The 22,111-nt window shown below is 25.5% G+C and overlaps 7 protein-coding genes across 7 annotated transcripts in view; 3 read left to right on the top strand and 4 right to left on the bottom strand.

Moving 5' to 3' along the window:
- Positions 1 to 617, bottom strand: part of LOC108551432 (uncharacterized) — a 3,183-nt gene extending 2,566 nt beyond the window's left edge. The window contains exon 1 of the mRNA XM_017905604.1: positions 470 to 617. Coding sequence (XP_017761093.1) covers positions 470 to 610 — 141 coding nt within the window. The 5' untranslated portion in view covers positions 611 to 617. The remainder of the gene's footprint in view (positions 1 to 469) is intronic.
- Positions 618 to 5,127: 4,510 nt separating this feature from the next.
- Mtl (Rac family small GTPase Mtl) lies at positions 5,128 to 6,888 on the bottom strand. Its single transcript, XM_017905612.1, has 4 exons — positions 6,716 to 6,888; positions 6,077 to 6,202; positions 5,398 to 5,734; positions 5,128 to 5,305 (listed from the first exon to the last, which is right to left on the bottom strand). Exons 2-4 carry the CDS (start codon positions 6,190 to 6,192, stop codon positions 5,171 to 5,173), a joined length of 588 nt encoding a protein of 195 aa, XP_017761101.1. The 5' UTR covers positions 6,193 to 6,202; positions 6,716 to 6,888; the 3' UTR covers positions 5,128 to 5,170.
- A 544-nt stretch (positions 6,889 to 7,432) lies between these two features.
- Positions 7,433 to 8,789, top strand: Tsen34 (tRNA splicing endonuclease subunit 34). The gene is made up of 5 exons (XM_017905618.1): positions 7,433 to 7,499; positions 7,606 to 7,877; positions 7,954 to 8,164; positions 8,346 to 8,507; positions 8,584 to 8,789. The coding sequence occupies exons 1-5, from the start codon at positions 7,448 to 7,450 to the stop codon at positions 8,787 to 8,789; spliced, it is 903 nt and encodes a 300-aa protein (XP_017761107.1). The 5' UTR covers positions 7,433 to 7,447.
- Positions 8,790 to 8,909: 120 nt separating this feature from the next.
- Positions 8,910 to 9,699, bottom strand: mRpL27 (mitochondrial ribosomal protein L27). Its single transcript, XM_017905611.1, has 3 exons — positions 9,523 to 9,699; positions 9,210 to 9,373; positions 8,910 to 9,113 (listed from the first exon to the last, which is right to left on the bottom strand). The coding sequence occupies exons 1-3, from the start codon at positions 9,599 to 9,601 to the stop codon at positions 8,910 to 8,912; spliced, it is 447 nt and encodes a 148-aa protein (XP_017761100.1). The 5' UTR covers positions 9,602 to 9,699.
- Positions 9,700 to 10,278: 579 nt separating this feature from the next.
- CCT1 (chaperonin containing TCP1 subunit 1) lies at positions 10,279 to 13,215 on the top strand. The gene is made up of 10 exons (XM_017905610.1): positions 10,279 to 10,489; positions 10,855 to 10,940; positions 11,065 to 11,193; positions 11,267 to 11,364; positions 11,464 to 11,574; positions 11,676 to 12,081; positions 12,182 to 12,384; positions 12,459 to 12,651; positions 12,721 to 12,884; positions 12,962 to 13,215. The coding sequence occupies exons 1-10, from the start codon at positions 10,417 to 10,419 to the stop codon at positions 13,173 to 13,175; spliced, it is 1,677 nt and encodes a 558-aa protein (XP_017761099.1). The 5' UTR covers positions 10,279 to 10,416; the 3' UTR covers positions 13,176 to 13,215.
- Positions 13,216 to 15,310: 2,095 nt separating this feature from the next.
- vtd (RAD21 cohesin complex component verthandi) lies at positions 15,311 to 19,597 on the bottom strand. The gene is made up of 13 exons (XM_017905609.1): positions 19,152 to 19,597; positions 18,857 to 19,024; positions 18,227 to 18,456; positions 17,961 to 18,144; positions 17,721 to 17,880; positions 17,414 to 17,606; positions 17,077 to 17,300; positions 16,793 to 17,013; positions 16,505 to 16,684; positions 16,011 to 16,379; positions 15,772 to 15,903; positions 15,539 to 15,694; positions 15,311 to 15,436 (listed from the first exon to the last, which is right to left on the bottom strand). The coding sequence occupies exons 2-13, from the start codon at positions 18,998 to 19,000 to the stop codon at positions 15,311 to 15,313; spliced, it is 2,319 nt and encodes a 772-aa protein (XP_017761098.1). The 5' UTR covers positions 19,001 to 19,024; positions 19,152 to 19,597.
- Positions 19,598 to 20,328: 731 nt separating this feature from the next.
- LOC108551431 (protein NDUFAF4 homolog) lies at positions 20,329 to 21,452 on the top strand. Its single transcript, XM_017905603.1, has 4 exons — positions 20,329 to 20,488; positions 20,733 to 20,824; positions 20,899 to 21,118; positions 21,355 to 21,452. Exons 1-4 carry the CDS (start codon positions 20,344 to 20,346, stop codon positions 21,450 to 21,452), a joined length of 555 nt encoding a protein of 184 aa, XP_017761092.1. The 5' UTR covers positions 20,329 to 20,343.
- The last annotated feature ends 659 nt before the right edge of the window (positions 21,453 to 22,111 follow it).

Genomic DNA, 22,111 nt, shown 5'->3' with positions numbered 1-22,111 from the left:
TTAATTGTATATCCCAAACATTTAGGCATTCTAAAAATAACGTTGATTAAATATTTTGAATTGATACTATTTATTTTTTGTTTAACCAAAATTTATCACTAATTTGTATAATTTAACGTAAAAAACATAACAAATTAAATGAATACATTGACAATTTATTCGAAATATAAACAATAACAATTATCAATGTCATATTTTCAGTTATGAGAAAAAACGCTGCATATCACAATTTCCAAAAATTCTAGTTTATTTATTAATTGAATTAATTTTATATCTCAAAATAAATTATACAATTTAATTTAATGCTAGTAAGAAGAATAATGTTCAAAACTTTAAACGACAATATCTCGAAATGTTACATGCTACCATAAATATATATATAAATATATATATATATTAAATTTATAATTGAAAGACATTTATTTTGTGTAATACAATACTATTGTAAAATGTAATAAAATTGTCTTACCTTAGAGAAAATTTTGCCTTGACTCTTAGCTCTTACGAATATTGTTGAATTAAGGTTTTGTTGAGGATACAAAAAATTTACACGTAAATTATAGCTAGGATTAAACCATTGTACATTTTCCAATGTATAAAATATTTTCATATTTATACATACTGTTCGTGCAATATTTAAAATTGTCCTATGTAACATTATTTAAAATTATATGTTTTAAGAACTGAAGGTTATGTATACTTGCAATAATATAGCTTAAACTAAATGAACCTAAATTATTTTAAATTATAAGAAACAGAGATCTAATCATTTGTAATGTAATAAATTTTTCTAAAATGATGTATTCTTTTTGTTCCATTCCTTTCAAATTTCACATTTGTTTTATACTGTATTATTATATCGAAATTTATCTAAAATATATATATTTTTGAATTTTTAATATTAATGAATTTCAATCAATGTAATATTTCTTATTACAGAAGTTTCGTCTTTTTTTAATAGTTGTAAAATATTAAAAAATTTTGTAAATATAAATACTATTTTAGAGTTCGTTTTTGTGTTGTTCCATTTTTATTTAATACATTGTTCACGCTAAAATTCAATTTTTTTAATAACCAAATCCCATGAAATCTTTTATTACTTTGTGTTTTTATAAGATAAATCACCCCCCCCCTCCCTTCGTTTTTAAATATATTTTAGTAACAATATTGTTTTATTTAGATTATTTTCTCATTAAAAATATTACTATCTCAAGTTAATATTAAATATAATGAACTATCACCTTATATAAATTGTTTATAGAATGATTAAAAGGAAACAAATTAAAAATATTTCAATTTATTCATATTAAAAGTATTTTAAATCATTATAATTATTTCCACTTCAATATTTTTTAAATATAATATTTAAAAAATTTTAATTTATAAAAAAGGTTAAACTTTAAATAGGGGATCTTAATTAAAAATTAAACATTGCTTATTGTGTACTTTATTTTAAGAAGTTCTTTTTAAAATACACATAAATAAAAATAAATGCTTCCAAGTGGTATGTAGAACATGCATTTATATAGTTACATTTTGATTATTATTCAACACGATAATTTCAATTTCCCATAAGAAAATAGGACAGTTAAAATTAATTTTTATCTTTATATCCACTTTTGTACTAACAGCAAAAGAGTTCATTTATGAAAATACAATGAATATTATCATTTTATTGATGGAAGTTCAATTGTTATACAATATAATAACATAATTTGGATAAATTTTTTCAGTATTATTAATTATACTGAATTATACAAACAAGTATTAACATAATAATCTCCTGTGCTGTTTTATTAGTACAGAAATTAGAAACTTTACAAAAATAAAAAAAAAATAGATAAATATTGTTTGTAAATTACAGACGATTAAATTTAGTTAATACATGTACATACATTTGTATTTCAATGTTTTCTTATCCTCCTGGTTTGGTTTATTTTGCTTTATTTAAATTGACAATATCTTAAATTAGATCAATACTTTCATGTTCTTCATTTTATCATTTCAGTTTGATTGTTTCCACTTTTCAATAAAAAATGTTTATTAATAAAATGTAAATCGAATATAAATTTCAATAAAATACGTCATTTACAAATAAAATCAGATTTTTGGTGACTAGAATATTTTTACACTTCATACATTCATTTCTTCTATACTTATATGCAATAATACGTAATAAAGATTATAAGTGTTACAATAAAAGTAACATTCAACTTTGGTTTGTAGCATTCCTTACTGTTACTCTCTTGTTTTAAAAGAAGGGAGAAAGTCATTATTAAATACTTTTCATTAAATGCACAAGTTGTAAGTAGTGTAATTCATCTTACCAACCTGCATGGATACACAGTTATGTTATCAATACAAACATTTATCAACTTTGATACTATTTACTAAAAAAGAAATATCATATATACATATTAAAGAATATTTTACTTGCACATTTTATATTAGCTGCTTGAATTTAATTTTTTTTTTCACTTAAGATGAAGCTACAATTAATCATTCTTATTATAGTAAATTGTAGATATATATCAGTTTAAATATAGTATACAAGAAAAATTTCAGGTTCAAGTAGTAAATTTTGGAGTAATAGATTAAAATTTTTATTTACATTATAATACTGCAAAAAAATTCCTCGTATTAATCTTAAAAATTAAATACCATTTAAATATTATTTTAAAAATTGTGCTTTGTTTTAGTCTTATTTTCAATTAATTTTTGTGTAGTAAACTTTATCTTTAATAATAAACGTAAAATAAATGCACTACTTACAATAAATGCAAACTTTACGTACAATTACTATATAACACGCTGCTAATATTTGATTATTTTGTATAATAAATGTATTGTTTATGTACGTATGTACATAATATAAAAAATTCCTAGACTTAAGTCTGTAGTAGAACAATATTAGTAGTAGTGATAATGTCTTCAATTGTGCTTTTTAAAGTATCAGAGAAATAATTGTTTTATGCAGAAACTACAAATGTACTGTTAACTAAAACATACATTTATAAAATATTGCAAAAGATACCAAAAATAAGTGTGTTGATCAAGATCATAGCACATAACAAAGTGTAAAAAAGCTTACTGCAAACATTTTGACACACTCTATACTTCAATCACATGAGTAATTATGTTAATAATAGGTTGTGTACATACTGAAATATATCAAAAAAGGAGAAAGGTTATAGTATTTTTAAAGTTAGATTGAAATTTAGAGCATGTTATCACTATGCTACAGTATGTACACTTAACAAGCATTAATATGCCTCATTCTTAGTTCATCCTCACTTACACTAGGAATTTTTTTCTTTTTAAATATGTGAAGTATCTTTAATTCGTTTGAAATGCACATTGAGTACAAATAAAAATAAGGTATGAAATTCAATATTTGTTCTATAAATTTGAAAGCATATGGCACACATGTCCTATTTTTCAATACTCTAAGCTTTCTTCCAAATATAAAAAAATAGCATGTTCACAAGTGGTGGAATATCAGTTAGTCATCATCACACTATTTTTTTATTAAGTTCTATTATAGAGAGCATGTAATATTTATCGAAATAATGTTATAATATTATAAAACATAAACGAACTATGTTACAGTATAATAAGAAAAAAATTCATAGTAATAAATTAAATATGAATGTGTAAATAATTTTACCCATAGAAGTGAAAAAAGAATATTTGTTCTATACAATATATTCGTTCTTATAAATGTGACACTAATTTCCCAAATATGAAAATTGATGTAAATGAATTTCATAAAAATAGTAACGTAAGATTAAAACTGTCATAGTCACTCTTTAAAGTAAGTTGTGCTATGTTTTCTGTATTATAGGCATACTTTGCACCATATGTTTTTACTGGTATCATATTTTCTTACATAATTCAATATATATTTTGATTATTCTTTTCACAATGCACTCTTTAGTTTTTATGAAAAATAATTTAGAGCCTTTCGTTAATCAGATTGCACCAGTGTAACAATCTGCAAAATTGTATCTGCCACATGCAACAACAAAAATACAATTTTTGATAAAAAATAGTCTAAAGTATTCTTCTAATAAATTTTTCTTAGAGTATGATTACTCAATATATATCCAAAATAAAATAAATATCAATATGTACATAATACATTATGATGTGTTTTGTATTATGTACTCATAAGAAAAATGTTCAAATTCTAGACAATAAAATGTGCCATATAAAGCTATTATATTTGCTATGCACAGAACGTATATGAATATTTATTGGCAGTATTTTATGCACAATGTATTTGTCTGATAAAGTATAAAGAAATATTACAATTGTAATATTTATCAAAAATTTTAAGATAAATACAAAATATTTCTTATTATGAAATTCTTCAATTCCTTTACATCCTTTTTTATGTTTTCTAATATGAGATTTAAAAAATACATACATATATTGTCTAGAACTGACATAAAAAATGTTCGTTTCATTGATTTGATTTTTTCTTCGTTGCTATGGCACTGTCTGTTTAAATAATTCTATAATGCTATTTTACATTTTATAAAAATTGTTAGTATATTGATCGTTATACCTATCATATGTGTATACTAAATGAATGTTTTTACTATCATAGGTATAAAAATTTAGAAATCTGGCAGCTTTTTTTGATCAAAGTTTAAAGAATCAACATTCTAAATTGTTGTAATACGTTACTTTTGTCTCGACATTAATTAAAACAGTATATTAAAATGAATAACATTGTTATTTTATGAAAACAAAAAATAATGGCAAATAATAGGATTCTGTACATTAGTACATGACTAGTACATTAATGAATAAAATTAAGTTGAATCCACTATTTTGACACAAATTTGTAATTACTTTTACTTGATTATATATTAAGTACTAGCTAAAAATTATAATGGTATCAAATTTTCTTGTTAAATCTCTAGTCTTATATTAGTCTTACAGCTTGTATATACATAAAAAAAAGAAGAAAAACACAAGCTGCAAATTGTACTTCATTTATGATGCAGTAAATTACAGCTGCCAGAAAAATTCATTAATGTGTATGGTTTTTACCTTTTTTTAAAAACATTCATATTTTGTTCCTTTTGTTTGTGAGAAAATTAATTTCAGTCTGTCAGTTTATATGTGGTTTTACCTATATTGAAACTTGAATATTTATTGTTTATAACATAATGCATCTTCTCTGTCTGCGTTTTTGAGGTTCAGGTCTTAAAACAGCACGAACTGCTTCATCAAACACTTGTTTTAGACCACGTTGTGTGAGTGCAGAACACTCCATATATTTCACTGCACGGATCTATAGAATATATTTGAAATTAGGCCTCTATTAAAAAATTGTTATTTATTTTTGTAAATTTATTTAATAAAATTAAAAACAATTATTCTAACCTTATTTGCCAATTTTTGTCCTTGTTCGCGTTTTATAGCACTAAGACCTTGTTCAGCTAAGGCAGTAAGTGTCTCACGATCATCTCGTAAGTCTATTTTAGTTCCAACAAGTATCATTGGAGCATCTGGGCAGTGATGTTTTATCTCTGGATACCACTTACTGGTAACATTTTCAAAGGATGAAGGACTTGTTACTGAGAAACAAATTAGAAAAACATCAGTCTGTGGATATGAAAGTGGACGAAGCCTGTCATAATCTTCTTGACCTGCAGTGTCCCAAAGTCCTAGACTAACAGGTATTCCATCCACAACCATAGGTGCTGAATAATTATCAAACCTGTGTACAATAATAACACTTATGCTTAAAGAATTAAATATTAAATGAAATCAAGATTTTAAGACGTATAATAAAAAGAACTACAATTATATTTGAAGTTTTTTTTTAAATAAGATTTACAAACATCTTAGGATTTAAAGAATACTGTAAAAATATAATGTAGAGTGAATTAAATTCTGTAAGCATTAAAAGGATATTCTATATGTAATTATTATAGGAATAAGTACAAAAATGAAAGATAAATAAAGTTTTCCTAAATAACTTCTAATTACATCACAAGTTTTATTTCTATTATAATAGACAATCAAAGAATGTTTTAATTTAGACAAATCTAATACTTACACTGTGGGAACATATTCTCCTGGAAAACTATCTGTTGTATATGATATTAACATACATGTTTTTCCTACTGTTCCATCTCCTACTACCACACATTTGATTGGTCTACCTGAACTCATGTTTCCAATACTGTAGTAATAAATAAATATCATTACTTTTGTATTATATCTTGAAAAAAGAAGTATACAAAATATTATATTTCTATAACATTTCAGAGTAATGAAAAACATAAAAAAGTTAGTTTTATTAATAAATATTAATAAAGTAACATCGTATGTTTCATCTAAAAATGATACTATTCAAATATTTGAGTAAACAATTATAAGAAAGGTATACCTCTATTTAATATCTATGTAACTGTTAATTATATCATAATTAGTAAAAAATTAAAAAACGTATTTCAACGAAGATAAATATTATTCAAAATAAATATATAACCAAAACAGGTTTTACATCTGCACAAAACGCATTATTAAAATACGTAAGTCTAATACGAAAAAACAGAAGAATGCACGTTTGAACTTAAAGGTTAGTCACGAAAGTAGACAGTTCTTCAATTGAAGGGCTTGCCCTTCAATTTCGGTTTATTTGTTCATTACGCAATTGGTAAACAACGATAATCAGTATCATTTAATCACTCACCAAATATGAACAAACGTTCGAGTAGAAAAAAAAACCACCGTTTCCACGCGACTCCGATTACAAATATATTGAACGTTCTTTAAAAAATTATAAAACCGGGTGCCATGACGGTATTGCGGTTTTTGGGACTAAAACGGACGTAGCCTTCGCTTGGTGACAGATGTTCGACAATCCTCTTCCTTCCCCTTCTACCTGAAATAATTATTCAGAAATGATGAATAGCGACATCTGTTGAATTAAAATATTTTTGCTATGTTTAACATCGTAATGTGATCTAAAACATTAATGAAGTAAACTATAAAAATTTTAACCATTTTATAAATAACTAAATATTTTCTCTAATCATAAATATGATAATTGATATATAAATATCAATATTATCAAGGAACTCATAAAACCATTTACAATAGTGCATATGAAATAAATTGAATATAATATCATGATAAACAATATTTAAACATAATCTGTATATTTTAATAATATTATATTATATACAGTTATACAATATCTAAATAGAATTTTTTCGTTTATTAATCCCAAAAGTTCCTAAGAAGTTGTTAATGTATGGGGATCTGCATTTAATATCTAATTTGATTGGTTAATAAACAAGAATTTTGATTATAATAGCGTACAAAGTGTAATTTTTAATAGTGGATATAAAATAAATATATTTACAATAATTGTAATTGCAAAACACTTTTGTAAAAATTTCAAAACTTTAATATTTTAAAAATGATAGATTTAATTTCATCAAGGAACAATGTCTTTGTATGGAGTGCAGAAGGTAAGAGTCTTATTATTATTTTTAAGATAAAAGTATGTAAAGTATGTAAGTAAAAATCTTATTTCTGTAATTAATGTATTAATGTAAACTTTTATTTTGTTTCTAGATTGGTTGAAACTTCGAAAGGATTATCGAATAACTGGTGAGCTCATAGGTTGCCTACCAAAGAAACCTAGGCAAGATATACTTTTGGGTCTTCCATTACTTTTACAGCCAGAAGAAGTATCTCTTTTGCTTGAAAAAAATATTGCACGACTTATACAATATTCATGTTTTCAAAAACCACCATCTGATTCTTTAAAACAAGCTTTTGAAGAATATAGAAATACATTATATGCAGAACAAGAAAAATGCTTAAGGAATGAAAGACAAAAACAGGTTATTGAAAAAACATTATTTATAAATATATTAATATTGTATTAAAACTTTACAATTTAATAAAAATAACAAATAGGTGATTGGTATGATGGACAGAATTATAGAAGGAAAAAAGCGAAAAATACTTGGAATTGACACAAGAAAGAAAAAAGCAAGAAAATCATTGGACTCGAAAGTTCAGGCAGCACTAAATAATATAGAAATAAATAAACAAGATTTATTAGTAGAAGAAATGGCAAAATTACCCAAACTAGATAAAAGTGAAGCTCTAATTCAAACTCATACAGGTAAGGAAAGAAATATTATGAAATAAAAAAAAAAAATATAAATATTACGAAAGAAAAAAATATTATGAAGTAAAAAGAAATGATACGAAACAAAGTAATGTAGTACACTACAACAGCAGCATAATTATATTTAAAATATTTATTTTTATTCTGTAGGTATCTTATAGAAATATGTTTTCAGTGTACCCATGGACATATGAGGAAGATGCAGAAATTGTAGAATGGAAATATCCATCCAATTACAAACAACAACTTCGATATAAAACTTATAAAGATTTATGGGAAAGAGGATATTATGTAACAAATGGAGAAAAATTTGGAGGAGACTTTTTAGCATATCCTGGTAATACGAAATATATATTATTTATATATTGGTAACTGAATGAAATAATCATTTTAATTATTTGTACTTTTTGTAGGAGATCCTATTATGTTCCATTCTCAATTTATAATTTTATGCAAAGATAAAAATGAAGAAATTCCAATAACTGACCTTTCAGCCCAGTGTCGAATTGCTTGCCATGTTCGAAAGACACAAGTATATGCTTTTCTTTCTAAAGATCAAGACATTATAAGATACCAATCATTTCAGTGGGCAGAAAGTGCTGCATTTGAAAATGTTTAAAAATACTAGAGTAATATATATAATTAATTTTATGAAAGAAGCAAAATAACAATTTTGTTTTTATTATTATATTTTTGACTTACATCTAAAATCCAAAATACAATAAAAAAAAATGTTGATTTAAAGAGTATCAACTAATACAAATTTATTGTGTTGTGGTTCAGGAATAACATTAAAATATTTTTTATATATAACACTGCTTTCTCTACCTGCATAGTTCATTTTAACCCATGAGCGAGACATGTTTGGCTTAATCTTTTCACAGGTAACTACTACTTTTCCTTTTTCTAAAGCATATAATGTACCATTTTTACCAAAACCAACCTGTGAAACAAATAACACATATTCAAATAAAAATATTTGAACATAGTTATTTTCATTCATAAAGAAATATTCTTCAAAAAGTATCATTATACTTACATATAATCCTGGATGAAATCTAAGTCTAAGTTGTGTAGCTAACATTGTAGATTCTTGAACATAATGTCCATCTTGTACTCGCCATCCTCTATGTTTTGGTTTTCGATTACCAGGTGAGTTATGTGTACTGCCACCAGCTTTCTTTGATGCGTATCTCACACAAACTATTAAAAAATTGTTAATTTATAAAAATTGAAAAGAATAGTACACAAATAAAAAGCACCCATTTTATATAAATTTAAAGTATTTATTACTTTTGTATTAGGAAAAATATTGAAGATTAAAAATAAAAATATGTTTATTTTCTACAAACCTAAATTAGTAGCAGTGCTGTTGACAAGAGAGTTAGTCTTCTTTAAAGAGCAATTAAAGAATTGCGTTAAGAGTGTCATATCTAAAATGTATTTATTTAAAGTATAATAATGTATTACTTATTTCTTATTTAAGCAGGTTATAATGTTCAATCACGAATTTTTTAATTTTAGTTTAAAGAAATTGTCAATAACGTGTTATTGATATAACGTAATAAAGTGATATAACATCATGTTATCTAAAATAAAGAATAAATATTTATTACTAAACATTTTACTAACCTTCTATTATATTACATTATTTGGTTACAAATTATTACCAACTTTCACACATTGTACCTATAAAAACAGAATTTGACATTTAGTAACACAATAATGAATAATATTTTTATATCTGTTTTATTCATTCACTACAATTAATATTAATAGTATAATAATATTTAAAATATGTAAATTATACATTTTAATCTATAACTTGACAGTTTGATATAAAATTTTATATTATTTGATTGTAACACTAAACATATTCAAATGATTTTCCAAGAAATTTATAAAATCATTTTAAACATTTATTTTAAATGTATTGATATATCATTCTATTTTTATTATTTATAGTGGATATTAAATATATACTGACAAAAATGTTTCTAGAATATAATAGAAAAGATTTTTATATCTACAATTCTGTGACCAATTAAATATTGATACGTGAATCTAACCAATGAAAAATGATATTACTCCTGTACGTAAAAGGAAATAACTGCGATAGGCGTCACTGACCATCATCATCAGTAGCAATCACACGCAGACGTTTTATGGCATTAGTTTTGTCGGCAACTAAAATTTTGACTGTCGTTCAATTATAATATTATACAAAAGTGAAAAAATATTACAAAATGTCGACAGTAGCTAGTCCTTTAGTTGTTGGTGGTGTTCGACAATCTGGAGCTCCTGTAAGAACACAAAATGGTATAGCATTGGTTATTATACGAAAATGTGGTTATACAATTTATTCAATATTTGCACAAATACGAATTTTTGGTAAAAGCTTTTTATTTAATTTTTACGACGGTTTTCTTACTTTCTGAAACATAAAAATATTAATATAAAATAATTCATATTAACAAATATAATTTTTCAGTAGGTTTACGATATATGTATAACATTATATATAAAAATATCTTTGGATTTATATTTCTGCTTATAGTAACATAAAAGTTAAAATTTAAGTATTAGTTATTTCATTTATACATTATATTTGTGATATATATTTTATTGAAATAACATAAATCCTGTGTATCAAGTACAGTTATTCTATTTTCTGTTTTTTTTAGTCATGGCTGCTTGTGCAGTTGCTAATATAGTGAAGAGTTCTCTGGGTCCTGTTGGCTTAGATAAAATGCTTGTAGATGACATTGGTGTATGTAAACATTTTTATGAAGTATATTATACATTAATATAAACGTATCATATAATGATATACCTATATAAAAATCTATCATATTATTTCATGCATCCATACCTTATATGTTGCATTAATTTAGGATGTTACTGTTACTAATGATGGAGCAACTATTTTACGTTTACTTGAAGTTGAACATCCAGCTGCAAGAGTTCTAGTAGAATTAGCTCAACTACAAGATGAAGAAGTTGGAGATGGAACTACATCAGTTGTAAGTTTATTTATTTAATATTTTATATTTAAATAAATTTAAATAAATTTCTAACAGAATTTTATTTAAATAGGTAATAATTGCAGCTGAATTATTAAAAAATGCTGATGAACTTGTAAAACAGAAGATTCATCCAACATCTGTAATTAGTGGTTACAGACTTGCTTGCAAGTAATTGTCAAATTATTTAAAAAAGTTGAAAAGTATTTTTAAGTTATGAATTAAAGCAATGCAGAGAATTGATATATATAAATATCATTTATGTTATAGGGAAGCCTGTAAATACATTCAAGAGCATTTAACAGTTGGGGTAGAAGAGCTTGGAAGAGATTGTTTAGTTAATGTAGCAAAAACTTCTATGTCCAGTAAAATTATTGGAGCGTATCCTTATTTCTATTTGGTTATATAAGTTATAATGTATGCATTTTATTGTTTATATTAATATCGTTATTGTTATCATTATTTCCTTAAGAAATTAATAGTGATGCTGACTTTTTTGGTAACATGGTTGTGGATGCTGCAAATGCAATAAAAGTTAATGATGGAAAAGGAGGATTCCTATATCCTGTGAAAGCAGTTAATGTTTTAAAAGCTCATGGAAAAAGTGTTAGAGAGTCCATATTAGTGCAGGGCTATGCACTGAATTGTACTGTAGCTTCTCAAGCCATGTCTAAAAGAATAGTGAATGCAAAGATTGCATGTCTAGATTTTTCTTTGCAAAAGACAAAAATGAAATTAGGTGTTGAGGTACTAATTACAAATCCTGAAAAATTAGAAGCAGTGCGACAACGGGAAGCAGATATTACAAAAGAACGTATTCAAAAAATTCTTGCAGCAGGGACAAATGTCGTTCTTGTATCTGGCGGAATTGATGATCTCTGTTTAAAGGTATATTTAAGTTATATAAAGATTATAATATTATATAAAAAATTTATTTATTTATTTATTTATAGATTGGCAATTCATATAATTTTTCATATTTGTTTAGTATTTTATAGAAGCTAAAGCAATGGCAGTTCGTAGATGCAAAAAGGCAGATTTGAAAAGAATTGCAAAAGCAACAGGTGCACAATTTCTTACTTCTTTAACTAATATGGAAGGAGAAGAAAGTTTTGATAGTAGTTTTCTTGGGGAAGCTGCAGAAGTAGTACAAGAAGTAATATGTGATGATGAACTTATTCTGATTAAGGGGTTCGTTTTTTCCATTTTTTGTATAAGAGTAAAGACAATTACTCTTAACATTAAGTTTATATTATCTGTAACAGACCCAAAACAAGGACAGCAAGTTCTATGATATTACGAGGGCCAAATGATTATTATTGTGATGAGATGGAGCGATCTGTGCACGATGCATTATGTGCAGTAAAACGAGTTTTAGAAAGTAAAAGTGTGGTTGCAGGAGGAGGTTGTGTCGAAGCAGCACTTTCAATATATTTGGAAAATTTTGCTACATCACTAGTAAGTTTATATCTTTCTGATGTTACACTTGATTAAATTTTATTTATGCTTAAATATTTAAATTTTCAGAGTTCTCGAGAACAATTAGCTATTGCTGAATTTGCAAGATCATTACTGGTTATACCGAAGACGTTAGCAGTCAATGCCGCACAGGATGCAACTGATCTTGTTGCTAAACTACGTGCTTATCATAATTCCAGTCAAACAAAAGTAGATCTTGCAGATCTAAAATGGTAATGATTTTTAATAAGTACTACATATTTTACATATTTTAATGGAAATAAAATATCACATTAATATTATTTTATAGGGTTGGTTTAGATTTACTTGAAGGTACTATTAAAAATAACAAACAAGCTGGTGTATTGGAACCAGCAATTTCAAAAATAAAATCTTTGAAATTTGCTACCGAAGCAGCGATAACCATTCTTAGAATCGATGATATGATTAAACTAGATCCTGAACGTACAAAGGATAAATCATACCACGACGCAATGGAATCAGGAGAATTAGAAGAGAATTAGAAGAGAATTTAAAATGCATTTATCCATCTCTTTTTCAATATGATTTGTTCTGTTGGCAAAATTAAGTTATTTTTTTATTATGAATACTATTTCATAACTTAGCATTAAAAAAAACATTACAATCTAACATTAATATTCATATGTTAAATTTGTATTAGATTTCATGCTTTCTCATGAATGAATTTTGCTGATAATAAATAAAGTAAAGCTTTTACATATAAAAGTGTTGTACATATACTTTATGCTTTTAATAATAATTCGAGAACATACTAAAGCAAAATGAGACCTATTATTGTTGGATCTATCAATGAGATCTATTATTGTGTGCGATATTTGTTATATTAACTTTTTAATATATATAACATTTAAAAAATTCAGGAATTTTAAGGTATTGAATATAATGTCATTGGTTATTTAAATTGTAATTTTTAAAAAACTAGATACAAAGGGTATTGGAACGAAAATTTTTTAACCTAAAGTAACAATTTTAAATATATTTAATACAATGAATACACCTGCTATAAAAAAATATTTAATGCATAAACATAGTCTTATTACGTGTACATATACACGTCGCGCGTATCATTGAAGAAAAAAGTGCTTAACGTTAATATTAGTTTTTTTAATTAATTTAATAAATTTTGATATATGTAACAGTTTATTAATGGAAAATAATGGATTAATATTTTTAAGTATTATATGATATGTACTTTAGGGTTCAAATTTTAAAGAAAATATTTCAGAAATTCTTTTTTATTTTATAAACAGATGTATATTGATTAGTAAATTATGGAACTATTTACAATCAGGCATTTCAAATAGATGGTATAGCAGTCGATCTTTGTGTGACTTTTAATGCCGTTACGTGTGTAATGAGAGTTTATGTTTATTGTGTATGTATATTTACAATGTTGTATGATTGTTTTTGAGAAATTTTTGACATGTCAATTTGATAAAATATAGCACTTTTTTAAAATATCATTTAACACTTGTATTCCATGAATCTGGTATACATATATATAACAATAAATTATTGAACATTCTTTATGGTCGAATAATTAAATTACAAATCATAACACTATTTTCTTTAAGAAAATAGTAGGGATCAAACAATTTTTAATTTTTTATATAATTAATACGTTTCTTGAAAGAATAATAAAGAAATTATGCTATAAAAAAGTGAAACAGAAAGGCGTGACTGTTAAATCAATGCTCTTTGGAATGTTATTCATAGTGTAAATATAAATTATAGTGGGTCGTAAATTTGTAGTAATTTATATGAAAAAATAACTATACAGATTATGCAAAGTGTACACAAAAATATAGTAATTAATATTTATATAAATCTGAAAATAACTTAATCACAATGTTGATCCTAAAGTATGATTGCAATACATAAAAGCATTATCCATAAAACATTCCCTTGATTCTTCCATTAATAATTGTTTACAATAGCAAATAATGTGTAAGTACACTAATAAACAGAGAAAAAGAGAGAAAAAAAAAGAAAAGAATCATTGTAACCTTTTTCAATATTTTTAAATGTGAAAAATTTGAGAATAATACATAGATTTAAGCCATACATAATCTCATTTCATGACATTTTTAACAAAATCTTCTTTATCAAATTTCATAAATTATCTTGTACAATTATTAGTAATTTTGGACCATCCTGCAATATAGACTCAAGAAATTCCTTGTAAATATTAAGATATAAAATATATTTTTACTACGTATTAATATTATATACAAACCCTGTTCGGATCGATAATGAATTTAATGAAGACAATTGATTTCTTGCCAATGTAAAACATACATTTTTATTAATAGTAAGTTTGCATACTTTTAATTGAATTTTTTTTATCACAATAAAAATGCAGATGGTCCAAAATAATTTTGCTCTGGTTTATACAAAACGTATACATTCCTTAATCAGGAGTTTAAAACATGATTTACAAAATTCTTTTATCTTACGCAGATATTCCAAGTTACAATAGATTTATATATTATTTTACAATTTATCTTTCAAAAGAATTTAGATAAATCGCTTATTTTATGTACGGTTAAAAATAGCTATAATCCTCTTTTTCCGTCATTTTTAACAATAAATGTAAGATAAGAAATACCCAATATTTTTATAATGCAGGGGTCTCGAATTTTGGTCCTTTACTGACTACAATTTCAGCATATGGGTACTCTTGATTAAGTTCTAATACTTGAAATTTTTTCAGAACTAACAATGTGTAAAATTTTTGCGCAACCTAAAAATTAATTCATAATATAGATAAAAAACAAATTAATTTTATAATTTATGATAATACAAGTTACATCATTTTTATTAATTTACATTTTCAAATACAAACCTGCTTGCGATTATTTTTATATGCCATTTCCGACAGTGTCAGTCTATCTTTGGTATCTAGTTTACTTTTAATGACATGATACATATGTGATGCTCTTTTGTTAAGAACTCGTTCTTCAAATTGTTCATAAGTTTCGTCTAATTGTTGTTCTTCTTGCTGTAAAAATAGGAGAATTATACTATATATCTGTTTCGTTGAACCTATATTTTAACATAAATGATTTTTAAACATACAGGTCCTACAGATGGAGGGAATTCATAATCTTCATGATTCCATGGTGTTGCTGGTCCTCTTTCTGATACAGCAGGTGTGTGAGGTGGTGGAGGATGTTCATCATACCCAATATAGGGTACTTGAGGTTGTGTCTATTATACACACACACGCACACACACGTGTACATATATATATAAATCCATTATTACTTATAAAAGAGTAGTACTATATATTTGTATATACAAAAAATAAAAATTACCTGATCATAGCCCATATTTTCCATCTGAGGCATTTCAACGGGTGGTGTAGGCGTAATTTCTGGTTCTACTGGAGCAGATGGAACAACTGGTTCTTCAGATGTAATAATAGCTTCAGTAGGAGGAATTTCAGGGATTTCTGAAGGCAGTAAAGGTGCTTCAGGAGGTACAGGAACCATTTCTGCTTCTTCAACAGAAGGCACTATGCTACTAATTTCGGATACCGATTCTGTTGGTAAAGATACTTCAGGTGGAGGTATTGGTGATTCTGCAGAGGGAAGACTTGGTTGTGGAATTGTGTTAGGAACGTCCACTGCTTCAGGAGCAACTTCTATTGAAGGAGGTGCTGGTGCTGGAGGTGGTGGCCTTGTCTAAAAATGAAAATAGAATATGTCAACAAAGATTTTTACAACTGTTCGTAAAATTTGATCAATAATAATTAAGAAAGAAAGGAAAGAAGGAAGGGAAACTTCTTCATCAACATCAGCAAACCTACCTCTTCATCTGCTGGTGCTTTCCGTTTACGAGCCATGCGTTTACTAAGGATACTTTGTTCATATGCATCAGGTTCTGCAGGTTCTCTCATTTGTTCTAAAGACATACCTTCTTCTTCTCCTACTAAACGCCCGAAGTCCTCATGATCATAAGACTTACTAGTTAAATGTCGTTGATAATTCTATATTGTTAAAAAATAAAGCATTATTTTTTACTAAATTATATTTTTGTATACTGAGAGATATATACTTTTTAAGTATGTATTATAAGTAATAAACCTTTAACTTACCTTAAATAATACACGTGCTGGTATTGGTCTCCCTGGTAAAGCAAACAATTTTTCAACTCCACCAGTTTCTTTCCAATGCATTAATCTTTTAGTGGGTGGTGCCAAATCCAATGTTGTAATAATATCACTAGTATCTGATAATTGTGCTTTCATTTCTTCACCAGAAATATTTTTTACTTCATCCACAATGAGCTTACGCTTGCGTTTTGCTTTTGTAAATCCTATTAATATTATTTAAGTTATATTATAACAACAAAAATTATACAATTTATAATATAATCAACCTTTCAAAGCAGATGCATCAACTGGTGCAAGAGCAAAGCTTTCTTCTTCATCATGTAACAATGTAGTTTGATCCTGTAGAGGCGGAGCTTCTTCAATAGCTTCCATTGGACGTTCTTCAGGAATAGTTGGTGGAGCAGGAGTGAAACGACGACTTGCAACACTTATTCTACCCTCAAGTTCTTCACCAGGTGCAGCTGGAGAAACGGGTCTAGATTCATCAGTACTACACGAAAAATATTATATTTAATTTATATGATACATATAAATTTGTGTAATATAAGTTTCATATGTAATATAAAATTTATCTTAAAATTTATTTGCATAATCATTCATTACCTCATTCCACCCATGGGAGATGGTGGACCTCCAAAACGTTCTCCCATTTCTTCTTCAGATTCATCATGGACCGATGGTGGACCTCCAGGAACTACACCTGGTTCTTGTGCTTCTGTAACCGCACTAACTTCAGGTACAGGTACTTCACCCATTGGTGCTTCATCAAATAAACCACCCTCGAACAAACCACCAGCTAAATAACGAAAAGTAAAAGTGATATATATTTAATGATAATAGAATAATGTATATTGAAAATTGTTTACTAAATATCATTATCTTTCCATTTGTATTAATTTAGATTGCTTACATATTATATCTTGTCCAAGATGACCACCAAAACCATCATCTCTAATTGGCATATCTATATCCATAGCTTGTGCTGTTACTGATGGACCTGGCACTGGTTCTTTTTCTTTTTGTTCTAAAGCAGCTTCAATTCCCGGTCCATCGGTAAACAACATATGAGTCTAAAAAATTAACATTGATTTTATTTTTCATAAGCAATTTTAATATATATCTGGACAAAACATTGGCAATAAAAACATACTTGGTCTAATGATGGTTCTACGGTACCAGCATGTCTCAATAAATCTGGAGGCTCTGCATCAAAACTCATATCACCAAATCCTTGATCATGTGTAACTAAAGCTAAACTACCATAATCTTCTCTCATTGTGATTTCTTCTGCTCGTGACTGATTTAAACTAAATTGTGCTTCAATGTCAACATCTCTATAATAAAATATTAGTATAAAATAACAATGTATATAAAACAAATTAGATCACAAAGTTTATTTAATTTTTATCTATTTACTTTAATTCTGGCATTGCTGTATCAAAATCATGAAATACTTCAGGTAATGTTATTGCTGTTACAGCAGCTTCTCTGTGCTCTTCGGGTAAATCTACCATACCAGGCCTAAAGGCCATTTTTATTTTAACGAAAGCTTCATTACAGTCTGCTAAAAGATACTTAGCCTTTCTTGAATATATTCGTACTACCCCCAATAATAAATGTCCAGATGTTCTTAAAGCCATTTTTACCTATATTAATATAATGAAATAAAAAAAGGAATCATATACAATGTTTAATAGATATATTAAAATGTTTTTTCATAGAAAATTATATATATATAATAATCGTACGTTTCTAACTTATATAATTACAAAAATATAATTGCTAAGTATAATATAAAAAAAACCACTTTTATTATTAAAATTTCCAAGATGATTAGTATAAATAAAATATTACAATAGAAAAATATTCTTTTCTACGAGATAAGATTATATAAAAAAGATTTCTCTAAATGTATATATTCAAGATATTAATTAAAAATTTAAAGGTATGTATGTTTTAAGTCACAAGAGAGTTAAAAAATATATGAATTTATATATATTAATAGAAATAAGAAATAAACATAAAATACGTGAATTTTATAAGTACCTTCGGCTGTAATATACCATCTACTGATTTTTCAATATTTGTTTCAAATACGTGCGCTTTTGTTAATTTTTTATCCCAATGAGCAGCTAACCATATACGTGCTAATGGGCCCTTCTTGGCCAATACGAAATGTGCGTAAAACATTTTTAATTTCTGTTATATGCACTTCTGAAAATAAATTAGTATCACATTAATAAAATTCGTTAAAAAGGTTCAAAGTGTTATGTTTGTAAACACAAAGCTAAGCACGAGCTACTTCGTTAACATGATTTTTTGTTAATAATATAATTATCACCTTATAATAATAAAACTGGTTGATGTGTCAATTAATATATGAAGTTAGCATTTTTATCATTTATAAATCTTCAAATCGAGTCGTTGGACTCGAATAAATAGGAATCATGTAATTTTTCTTAATTTAGTAAAATGTCAACATCTTTGCACAAGATGGCGTTTCTGTCTATAATTTTGGCGGTTACGCGTAAGCTGTTGAATACGTAGTATGTTCTATTTATTTCCGCACGAGAACTATTATGATGGTGGGTTATAGATAAATGTTAAACTATTATTTTCATATTTTATAAGAATTATCACATTCAGCTGTTGTATTATAAAATTGTTGACACATACGGTACTTTTCTTTTCAGCGCGTCTTCCCAAGAACCTTCAACTAATTTTACTGGACGTTCTGAAACTCCCTCCACTAATGGCGCGTGATTGTATTCGTAAATCTACAAAATTTTGATCTCCGAATTTGTCTTTTGATTGAATATCTAGTAAGCATTTCTAAAATTATGTTTTACTTTTTACTTTATAGTTAATATATGAATAAGATATTATTAAATTATGAATGATTAAACAAAAATTAAATTATACGATAATTCTTTCTCAGAGTGTCCTAACATATTAATAAAATTTCTAAGTTTTCATTTTCACCAATTGCATTTAGGGTTTTATAAATTTTCCTAAAAATATTTTCTTTTATTGCAAAATGTGTAAAATGTGTAATATTAATGTTTGTAAATTTTATTTATTTAAAAGACATGATGAATGTTTGTCATCAATTAAAATTTAAAGAATACAAAACATATTTCAGTAATAAAAAGTTTTTATTTAAATTTGGGTTATTTGAACAGTATATTACTACTTTTATAATTCATGTGATTACGAGAATAACGTGTTTGGAACAATTTTTAAGTGTTTGATTTTAATAATATTTTTATAATATAAAATAAATATTTTCTTGTACAATTTAATAATTAAAATGTGGGCTTTAGTTTAATAAAGTGATATTATCATATTGAGGTGACGGTATTGAGTTTAAGTTTAGTAATGTTAATCATATAATCAGCATCAGTATGTAGAATACAGTTTTTATAATAGATAATAATTTCAATTTTCTATAATGGAAAACAAAATGTAATTCAAATTATACTTTTAGAGGTATTTATTAAGTTTTCATTTTTATTGTGCTAGGAAATAATAAAATGGGAAAAGTGTACTCTCTTCTTTTGCGACCAATTCGTACATTTAATATTGAAAATCGCGCAGAACGTGTTATTTCAAAAGAGAAACCAACACCTTCTCCTCAATATCCATCAGTAAAGAAGCAAATAGAAATTGTAAATAAAGGTAAGCTTGTTTTGGGATATTTCTAATTCTGTTTTGTGAAATACAAATATTCTTCATTAAAACGATTATTTCAATATTCTAGTTAAGGTCAAAAGTAAAACAATAACAAGTATTCAATTATAATTTTTAAGGTTATAAAGTATGTGACAGTATTATATTTGAGCTTTGATTTAATTTTTAGTTAAAAGTATTAATAAATTATAACATTTTTTAATATTTAATAATACTATGTATTTTGTTTTAGTAAAACCTGATTTTATGAAGGTTCACTATCAAAAGGATCCTCAATTACATGAATATTTAAAGAATGTTTATGTTCAGTCTATAGATCTGAAGGTATATTTGTTTTTTATTGATATAATTTTATGCTTATAAGTATTGAAATGAGCCAATTTTCTTTTTACTCTTAGAGTACACCTAAAGAAGAAATGATTTCAGCAGAATCATTACCACAAGATAGTAATGGATCCCCCTTAAACAATAATGAGTATTGTGAAACACTTATGGTTACTGACGATAAATGCACTTTACAAAATGTAATGCATTTTATCAGTATGCATTCGGAAAATCCAACTGAATATTCTGTAGAAAAAATATCTGAAATATATAAACTAGATAAACAAATAGTTGGTGAGTATATACATTTAGAATAAAAATGATAATATAATATCCTTAAAGTAAATTTACATTATTTACATTATATTTATTAAATTATCCTAGAAGTTATATTTATTTTAATCTGTTTATAAACATATATCTTATATTTACTTTTTATATTTAAATTTAAAAATAAAAATAATTGAATAATAAAAATATAAGATAATTATATATTATAAATGTCTAAATGTTATATTAATTTGTTTCAGAAAATATTATAATGAATTTTAAATTGTTTCATTTAATAAAAAGTAAGGAAGCCGATCAATTAAAGTTAATTTATAAAGAAGAAGAAAAGAAAAATTAAACAAAAAATTTAGAAAAAAATATAATACTTTGTAGAATATAATTAACAAGATAAAACTATGTAGATAATATAAATAAATAATATTTCATTGAAAATATTAATCACTCTCATTTGATTGGTCTTGTATTAATATTTAATATATCATGATAAAAAGTTACCAAAAATTTAATAATTATTTAGATATATAAACACCTTCTTAAGTATTATATTATTTGGTTAATTATTAGCTATATTAGTTATATTATTAGCTATTATTTCTCTGTACAATATTAGCTAAATTCTTTCGTTTTGATATAATAGAATCAAAGGAAACATTACTTGGAAAATAAATACAGATTTCATTGTAATTAAAGAACATTATCATTAATAATTTAAAAAAAAATTCACTTACAGTTTAAAGTAATTGAAATTTATTTCTGAAAAATTTCTTGTTTACTAATAATAAAAATAAAATGCATGCAAATGTTTCTATTTTTTATACATACAATAAATTATATATATTTACAAAGTACAATTTTATAAATACTTTTATACTTATATACTAGATTCTTCCTGTGTACAATTTATGGTCTTCCTTTAATGATTTTTGTTTTTCAATAATATTATTATACCAGTTATTCTATGATCCTAAAATCTGTATCTAGAATTGGCAGGAATAG

This window comes from Eufriesea mexicana, unplaced genomic scaffold, assembly GCF_001483705.2.
Source record: "Eufriesea mexicana isolate 0111107269 unplaced genomic scaffold, ASM148370v2 scaffold4126, whole genome shotgun sequence".
Taxonomy (NCBI): domain Eukaryota; kingdom Metazoa; phylum Arthropoda; class Insecta; order Hymenoptera; family Apidae; genus Eufriesea; species Eufriesea mexicana.
This window is presented reverse-complemented; position numbering and strand designations above follow the sequence as displayed.